Source organism: Medicago sativa, chromosome 6 (genome assembly GCF_051527215.1).
Source record: "Medicago sativa cultivar Bolivia chromosome 6, Bolivia_mono, whole genome shotgun sequence".
Taxonomy (NCBI): Eukaryota; Viridiplantae; Streptophyta; class Magnoliopsida; order Fabales; family Fabaceae; genus Medicago; species Medicago sativa.
The window spans coordinates 36,995,670-37,005,761 of NC_140754.1; the positions used below are offsets into that span (position 1 = coordinate 36,995,670).

A 10,092-nucleotide genomic window follows, 5' to 3' on the forward strand; every position below is an offset into this window, starting at 1 on the left:
ATCGGGACAGCCCTGTCTACGAATGAAAGCCAATGTGAAGCAGGGAACATTTCAAACTCACATAATGACATTGTGTTGTGCAAGGCTAATGTTGTCCAAGGATCTGCTGCCGAGGGCATTGATCCCCCCCCCCCCCCCCCCCCCCCCTTTTTTTTAAGGAATTATATTACTAATTTTCCAAAATTAATCATATAACTACATTTTTTAAGGAATTATTTAACTAATTTTTATTACAAATTTTTTCTTTTCAAAATTAATATTATAGATAGAACCAGTGAAAGCGAGTTGTGTTAACACCAAAAGAAAGGAGCAATGATACATAGACACTCCCATGTGGCATACACACTTTCAACTTCCACACAAAACTGTGACACATGGCATCAAAGGTGAAATATTAAATTGCCCCTGCACATGAGGGTGTATATTGATGGTATGGGAAAAAAGAAAATCTTGTGTGGACCAGGACCAAGAATTTTGGTTTGGTCACACACAAAGAGAGAAGAGAGAGTAGAGAGAAGAGAGAGAAAATGGAGAAGAGAGAAGAGAAGAGAGAGAAGAAAAAAACTTGTGTGTGTGACCAAACCAAAATTCTTGGTCCTGGTCCACACAAGTGTTTCTCATGGGAAAAAGGGTGTCTATGAATAATTATTCAAAAGAAAGTGAGTTGTGTCATGTCTTCCTTTGGTTTCTTTTTTTTGATAAGTTATTTACTTTAATATGTATTGGGATGCTATTCCTAACTTTATTCATGAAGATATCTTGAGAGGGAGTTATGTATGAGTGTTTTTTTATAAGGTATGTACATAGATCAGATGTTAATTAATCTGAATGATGCATTTTGTTTTTAAAATAAATGAGAGACCTCTTTCCAAAGCAATGGGTGGCTGCAGAAATTCCAACCAATTTTATATATCAATGTGAATCAAAGAGTTGATGTGAATGTTATTCTAGAACAAATCATGTAACTAGAAAATTTCAAACTTATAATCATATGATTTGATAAGAAAAAAAAAAAATCATATAGTATGTTTATCTTGGCAATAACTATGTTGACTTGGCAACTTTCAATGATTAGTACAAATAAATTTTATCATGGTCTTTCAATTATTTTAAACAAATATCTATTTTCTATCGTGAAAGGTTGAATAGTTAACTTAAAAATAATGAATTATACCAAATAGAATGTTTTTTACATTACCTCTTCACTATATGTGTTTAAAAGACAAACACAACACATTGATCTATCGAAGAGACATTGTCTAAGTGTGTTAAAAGGGCAAATATAATGTTCTAATCTACTTGAGTGCTATAAATATTTAATTATGTTTAGTATTGCATGGGCTTTTTACACTATAAATTAATCCTATTATTTTTGTTAATTATAAGCAATGAGAAAAAATAATATGGCTAAAACTCTCAAATTTGTTTATGGTTTAGTTTTATTTGCTTACCTATTTCTTATTGAAAAAGAGGTTGATGGTAAAACATTTTTAATGGCAGAATATATTAAATGTGATTCTGATGCTGATTGTCCTAAAATACTTCACCGCAGCTATTATAAGTGCATTGACAACCTATGTAAACGTTTTAGAAGGCAACATATTGTGTGAGTGTCAACCCTAAGAGAGTACATAAATCTCATTCAGGGAAGATTTAGTTGTGGATGGAAGATGTTGGCAACCAATAATTGTATTTTTATTTATGTTTCTCCTCATATTTTCACGGATCGTGTAATGATAATTTTATACTCTAAGATGTTGGTAATGAAAAGAGCACTTAAGTTTGTTATAGTTGTACTGACTTCTCTATTTTGGATTTTCAGCTTCCAAATGAGGCCTTTCACTATTTTTTTTTAAATATAATTAGAGTATCTATGATATTTAAGCCGAACTCCATATTACTTGAGCCTCTTTTCCCTGAAAGCCAAATGGTTAAAAAAATAAGTAATATAACCCAAAAATGAAATGATAGATACAATGACAAAATTTATAAAGAAAATTTCAAGACAGTGTATTTTCTAACACATTTCCTTAATTACATATCATTACCTCCTTTGATTTCCGATTTAATTGGTTGAGACCTTTTCTTGAAAAAAACTCTCTTGACAAACCAAATCACTTAAAAGGAGCATAAACCAAGTTTAATGAAGTCTACTTATATAAGGAAAAAAAATAATTCCAAGTTTAAATTTAAATTTTGTTTCCCTACTTACATTTTGGACCGCTTCGGTCCTCCACGAAATTCCAAGTTTTTCTGAACCTTTCATTATCGGCGGCATACGTTCACTGCAAAATTCAATTTGTGTGTGGCTGGAGGCCGCCACAAATATGTAAAAAAAAAAAAAAAAAAAAGAAGTCAGCCACATGCATTTATGTGGGAAATGCCCGCCACAAATGCACACAAGCCCGCTACAAATTTGCGTGCGCCTTACGCCTTCAACAAATGTAGGCAATAACTGAAAGGGCTTTATCTTGTAGTGCTTTGGAATAATCTAAGTTAGACCAATGATATGTTTGTGTCAAACTTCAAGTTGTCCTCATCCTCGATAGGTTGCCTAGGTCAGTCCTTTTTGGTAACCTTGACCTTATCATTTGCTTCGAAATTGAGTTATTTATCCTTCTTGGAACCTATAATAACGACCACAAGTATACAACCCCCTCTCCCCCTTCTTGTATTTTTCTCACTATCATAATTCACTTTTATCCTAAATCATTCAACTCCATAGGTGGTTTGAGTGCTTTGTAGTGAGGAATCATGTAAAAGGACAAACCAAGACATCACATGAAGGATCAATGATATGCAGACTGAAGATCAATGGTTCTTAGAAGGTTTTTGCAAACAATGCAAAGTGAAGAAAATTCATTTCAAGTTCTTAGGAGTTTCTAGACGTAAGAGCGATCGGAAACGGGGCGAAAACGCAAGAATTTGCACATGATGTGCTGCCTCATGCGCCTCTACTCATGGGATAGTGTTTGCCACTGCCTTATGCATATCCTGCGTCCCAGGGTTGCGCAACTACGCTTTTCTGCGGGTTAAAATCACTCTTGTCTTGTTTTCCAAGCTGGATCGGTGAAAAAAGCTCAGTTATCTTCTCTTAAACCCTAAATAATCATATGTTATAAATAGAGACCCTTGCACGCATTCTTATTTATTCAGAAAGCTAAAGGTTCAAGGCTGGGGTCAAGCATCAAAATCCAAGGTAGAGGATCTCCATCCTCCTTTTGTTCTTTATAGGGTACGTTTTTCTATTGTTTTGTGATGATGTTGTTGCCATGTGCAACTAAACCTCTTTGACTAAGATTCTAAGATGAAACCCTTCTTATTTGTTGGATTCCATTAATAAAGTTGTTATTCAATTATGCTTTTCTTGTGTCTGATTTAATTCATTCTTGCATCTTCTTAATATTTTTTCAATTGAGAATCCATATCGGTAATCTTGAAAATGGATCCGTATAGATTAATAGGACTGACAACCAGAAATTCTTCCATTCATGGCAGTTTTAATTGCTTATATCTTAATTATAATTAATGAAATTAAGGATGAAACCTCATGTTTTCTAATTCTTGCTTTCGGGAACAGCGTAAATTTAACAAGGTTAACTTACCGCACATGTTGTATTTAAGGTTAATAGGATTTTGAAAATCGGTTTCTTAAATCATAAGTAGACACCACATAACTGATGTTTTACGTTAATTCTAACAAAGACGATGGTGGAATTCAAGGATTCCCTAATCGTCGTTAAATATTTGAATCATGAACCTAATCTTGCATTGGGCAGGACAGTCAAACCATGTAACCCTCATTTATTATCTTTTTTATTTACCTTTTAAATAAGTTTTGCTAATTGCCAAGTTGAACAACAATCCATGTGGAGACAATAAACTTACTACTTTATTACTTGTTACGATTTGGTGCGCTTGCCAATTTCGTCCATCAGATGACCTGTCATCAAGCCACATGGATCGATAGCCATGTCAGAGGATAAACAATAGACGAATGTGTCTTATAGAGAACTCGTTTCAGTGACCATGGAAGTAGCATTCGTGGTTGTCTCAGCCATCAGAGGGAGCAAAAAATCATCACGATCTTCGCATGTGTTGTTCACAACCTCCTGAGTGAGTGGAGGGTCATTACAATCTAACGAAGTCTAAGTCGTGGAATGAAACTTCAAAACGATGATGGTTGGAGCTGCGACGATGCTTCTAGAATAAGAGGTATTTTTAACTGTCGGAAAAGTAAAAGAAATAGGTTTCAGTAATGAATTTGTTGAAATTTGAAGCAACCAATGAAGAGATTTCTCTTCTAGCGACAATGATATGGTGTAAGAGGATCGTAATTTATTAAATCAATGCAAATGTACAAGAAGTTATCCGGAGAAGCGGTGCTATACTACAGTAGAAACTCTTTAATTTAATACTCGGTAAATTAATAAACTCTCTAAAATAATAAATTTGTCCGGTCCCGACTTGGGCCAATGTAAAAAATTGAAAAACTCGATAAAATAATAAGATAATAATTTTCCGGGAGATCCCTTTATAATTTTCGGTCCTAAGAAAATCATAAATTAATAATTCATAGAAACTGAAAAAAATATATTAAGAATACATTGAACACATTTGTTCCTCTTGTTTACATTTACTGTACTTTAAAAGTCATTATTGATTTCCAATGCATATGAACACAGTAGTTACTAATTTACGTTGAGTCACAAGGTTTGCTGCAACGTAATTCTAAGAGGCATAGACTAATTTGCCTTTTTGTTTGGTACGTACGGTATAATTACTTAAAAATTCTTTAAATTAATAATTATTAATTTATCGATAAATTAATAACTCTCTAAATTAATAAATTTCTCCGGTCCTGACATTATTAATTTATAGAGTTTTAACTGTAGTTCGCAGAGGCGGTATTTATATCGTGAAAGTACAATGATATTACTGAGAGAATATCTAGAGATCACTCTCTAGAAGAGTCTATGAAAGTGGTACGGAGAAAGGTGTCCTTAGAATGGTGCACAAATGCCCTAATATTGGGTTGCCCAACCATAACCGATTGGTGAAACTTTGTGAGGATTGTGCAAGAGGTGTATGGGAGATCCTATGTAGTCCCCACTCCGATGGTAATATGAGATGAGGTCAAGTCCATAACATGTAATATCTCCCTTATCGTTTATAAATATCTTGAAATTTTAAATATAAAATTTACTTGAGAATATTTCTTCTGTAGATAGTGAGTATTAATCACAAAAGAATGAAATTTTTATCTTCTCGAATGGGAAATTGTATATAAGACCAATGAGATGTTGTTATGTAAATCTCTATTTATCAATTATAAAACTGTTATTAGCTAAAAAATTGCAACATACAAAATGATGATTTTATAACAAGGTTATACAATTATTTTCCTAAAAATTAATATTTTGTTCACTTGTTTTTATTTAGTTGTGTAAATCAAAGGAAGTGTCAAATATATCACTAGTGAAAGGGAGTTGTGTCTTCATCCTATTCCTAACTTTGTTGATAATGATTCCTTATGAGTAACACCCTCATAACTTTAAGGAAACACTTATGTGTAACACACTCAGTTAATCATAATGTTTTAAAAATGCATGAGAAACATCTTTCTAAATCAACTGAGTGTGGCTAAAGAAATCCTGACCTGATTTGTATCTCAATGTGAATAAAGAACATGATGTGAATGATAATATAAAAGAAATTCATGTAACTACAAAATTTTATATTCATTTCATGTGTTTACATAATTTTATATGAAAAAATAATATAATATACATTCAACTAGTTGATAACTATATTGACATGGCGACCTTGAATCATTAGAAAGTAACAAATAGAAATTTTAATTTTTTCTTTAAACTCTAATTGTTTTCTACATATATTCACTTTTCATACTTTTTTGTAACTTGGTTTCGTGCTCGTATGCGGTTTCGCTAGGTTGCACTTATGACTAGTGAATTTTTGTTAGAATAGATTATAGTAGATCCACCTGGACTGATTTACCACGATGTATTCCCGTTTAAGTTTTTCCTAGGTCAGGTCTATTGTCTCCTCAGTCTTTGTATCTTTCTCGTTTTATTTAATATATTTTCTATTTTGCTTAAAAAAAAACATGGTCCTTCAATTATTTTAAACAAATGTCTCTTTTCTATTGTGAAAGGTTGAAAAGTTAACTGAAAAATCATAAATAGAAGATTTTATTGTGAAAATAAAAAGATGGATTTGGGGAAAAAGAATGGTAAAAGAATGCGTCACATTCACTTCCAATCTAAGAAAGAATGTTAAACCAAAAGAAATCGTCAGAATAGTAAGGAGGCCATTGATAAGATTCGATTAATTTGGTTCAATCCAGAACCAAATAAAGAGACAAAGCTCTCATAATTATCAAAATTCAACTTATCTTATCTCATCCTTTCAAAAAAAAAAAAAACAATACATGGAAAGTTTTTTATACCAACAATGCTATATCCTACAAATTCCACAACCACAAATGCCAGGAAACAGTGCAAATGCGATTATCACTAGTATTATTTATTCCTAGAATTTGTTTTCGTAGAAACTTGCATTTCCCTTTTTATATTACCTTTTCACTACGTGTGTTTAAAGCACAAACACAATACACTGATCTATTGAAGAGACATCGTCTAAGTGTGTTAAATGGGTAAATACAACGTTCTACTCTACTTAAGTGCTATAAATATTTTTTTTATGTTTAGCATTGCATGAACTTTATACACTACAAATTAATCATATGATGTTTGTCATAAGCAATGAAAAAAATAATATGGCTAAAATTCTCAAGTTTATTTATTTACCTATTTCTAATTCCAAAGGAGGTTGCTGGTTATATTCAATGTGATTTTGATGCTGATTGTCCTGAAAAGTTTCGCCACATCTTTTATTTGTGCATTAACAAACTATGTAAACAATTTCTAAGGTTATAATATGTGAGCGTCAAACCCAAGAGATTACATAAATTTCATTCAGGGAAGATTTAGTTTTTGCACAATGATAATAGGCATCTAAGTATTGTATTTTTTTTTTTTGTTCTCATATTTTCCCGAACCGAGCAATAATAGTTTTGTACTATAAGATGTTGGTAATGAAATGAGCTCTAAAAAAAAAATTATGGTTATACACTTCTCTATTTTGGATGTATCACACTAGCCTCTAATTTGCACATTTCGCTAAAGAATTTTAATTAGAGTATCTATGATATTTTGGTTGAACAATTCTTTGTCAGGTTCAACTTACCTCGCAACCAAACTCCAGATTACTTGAGTCCCTTCTTCGAGGGAGTCAAAGGGTTAACAAAGAAAAAAGTAATACAACCAAATCAGGAAAAGAAAAGAAAACAAAATCTAATATTGTGCTTTTGCGTTCGACATTAGCTTCGGATTTAGCCAGCCGCAAAATTCAAATTAAAAAAAATGCCCTCGTTACATTAGGGGCTGCTTCTGTCCTCCAGAAAATTCCAAAATTTTCTAAACCTTACATTAGCAACGGCTTGTGTTCACCACAAAATTCATTTTAATTTTGTCAACCTTGCATTAGCGATGACTTTTGTCCGTTGCAAAATTCTGCCTCTGCGAATATTTGTATTGAAAAACTCCCGCTGCAAATGGCCAAATGCCGACGCAAAAAAAGTTTTTTTTATAAAAAAGGTCAGCCACTTGCATTAATGCCAGGGGCGGATGCATGTAGGAGCAATGTGGGACTATAGCTCCACATGCTTTTCCCCTTTTTTTTTTTTTTTTTTTTAAATATACCATCCGGTCATTATTATAAGCAAAAGTTTACACTTTAGGTTCATTCAACAATTAATGATATATATGGTCTTTGTTGTAAGTCACATACATCATTCAATGAATGAATCTAAAATGCAAACATTTGCTTATAATAGTGATCGGAGGGTATATTAAACAAAAGACAGATGTGTGTCTCACTCTCTCTCTTTCATTTTCTATTCCAATTTCCTTCCTGTACCGTAACTAAACACGCCCTTTCTCTCTTAAATTGCAATCTCTCTCAAAGGTAATAAGTGGAAATGGTAATAAGTGGCTGGGTCAGAAAAGCAATTTTCTTTGAGCATAATGATATTTTTTGGAGATATATACAGTCCATTCTGGCTTATTCTCCACTACTCCTGTCTCATACTGGGTTACTGAAATATCTTTCAATGAACATAGGCTATAACCTGAGATAATCACCAAAAAAAAATTATGACAGTTTTGAATAATAATTTACAAAAATTGTGGAAGAAAATACTACCTTGTGAAATGAACATAAGGTAGAAAACTATACTAAGTATTGTAATGATTGAACTAGCCATCTTTTATTGAACAATTGATAATGCTGCTATATCAAATGTGACAAAGAGTTCTATGAAGCTGTTATAATGTATCCCGATATATATGTATTTTGTATTTGTTTATGATTTAATGACTAGTGATATTCTTGTTACTTACTTGTAACAATGATTGTGTGTTTTACTTTTATAGGATGAAGAAATTTTTTCCCGTGCTTTCTAGAGACAAAGCTAGTTCTTCGGCTAGTCAAGAACCATCAAATACTCGACATCCAAGTGAACCACAAAATGAAGTTACACCTAACTCGGCCAATGAGGGTATTCAAGTTGTTGATTACAATTTGTTGGAAACGGATCCAGGACTTAGGTCTCCAATTTCAAGCTATCATCCTAACATCCAAGATGAGGTACGTAAAGCTTACCTTAAAAAAGGTCGTTATAAACCTAGCAATTTCGTTTACCCTTTGGTCTGATCATGGTAGACAAAGACGTAGATTTTGTAAGAATTGGTTTAATTTGTATGATTGGATTGTATGATTGGATTGAGTATAGTGAATCTAAGGACCTAGAAATTTTAGCTCCACGTATAATGAAAGTTTGGATCCGCCCCTGATTAATGCCCGTCGCAAATGCACACAAGCCCGCTACAAATTCGCGTGTGCCTTGCCCCTACAACAAATGTAGCCAATAACTGAAATCTGAAGGTCATTCTTGTATTGTTTTGGCATAATCTAACTTAGAACAAATGATATGTATGTGTCAAACTTCAAGATGTCCTCATCGTCGATATGTTGCCTAGGCCAGTCCTTACTGGTAACCTTGAGCTTATGATCATATGCTTCAAAATTGATTTCTTTATCCTTCTTTGAATCTATAAAATAACCACAAGAAGATGAGAATGAAGATCGTAAAATGAAATTATAGTAAGTAAAATCATACATAGTTCAATGATTGCAAACTAGCATAAAGTTCACCAGAGAGAATAATTGTCATGTATAACATGTATGAATATTGAATGATAGTGCAAGCACTGGTCATATCATGGTGCCACAGAAACTCCCAAGTAACAATGTATCGACTATCGTCTAACTTCTTATGGATGTGACACCTTGTAAGTCATCAATTGTTACTAGAAACTAGCCAATGGACTTCACCATGTTCATGCAGCTGAATGACTCACTCATAATATATCTATTTACAAGTCAAGACATTAATGATTGTTGACATGACCTTGTCACTTACTCTCTCATTCCTTTTCAGTCACTTTAAATTAAAGTCATGATAAAACTTTATTGAGGTTCTATACTCATGCACAAATAACCTCAAGCTACTAATTAACCTTTTATAACATCATCATGTAATTCATCTTTGACTATAGTCATCGTATAAAATACTGCAAATTACACTAATTATTTATTTCTATTGTTAAACATGTTACTAAAATAATATCTCGTCGAAGTTATACGTAACACATATATATCATGTCAACATTTCACATTACATTCAACTTGGAGTCTTGTTGGTATTTAAGTTGAGCGTTTATCTTTTTTGATATAATTTATGTTTGCTGCATTGCCCATCTTGTCGAATGTCTTACAATTTCGTGTTATAAGTTATGGTGGGCCGATTACTTTTGCTTCGAGATCGGGAGCTAGTGTCTAGTTACAGGTTTGTTTGACTGGTCATGGTGTCTTCTCTGGTTGATCGGGGGTGGGGGTACCTTATTGATTTGTTCGATCGCTTTTGATTTGAGATCGGGAGTCAGTGTT

General features: G+C 32.8%; 1 protein-coding gene across 1 annotated transcript; it reads right to left on the bottom strand.

Moving 5' to 3' along the window:
• Positions 1-7,769: 7,769 nt before the first annotated feature.
• On the bottom strand, positions 7,770-8,517 carry LOC146914900 (uncharacterized). Its single transcript, XM_085716201.1, has 2 exons — positions 8,287-8,517; positions 7,770-8,212 (listed from the first exon to the last, which is right to left on the bottom strand). The coding sequence occupies exons 1-2, from the start codon at positions 8,345-8,347 to the stop codon at positions 8,082-8,084; spliced, it is 192 nt and encodes a 63-aa protein (XP_085572327.1). The 5' UTR covers positions 8,348-8,517; the 3' UTR covers positions 7,770-8,081.
• Between the last annotated feature and the right edge of the window lie 1,575 nt (positions 8,518-10,092).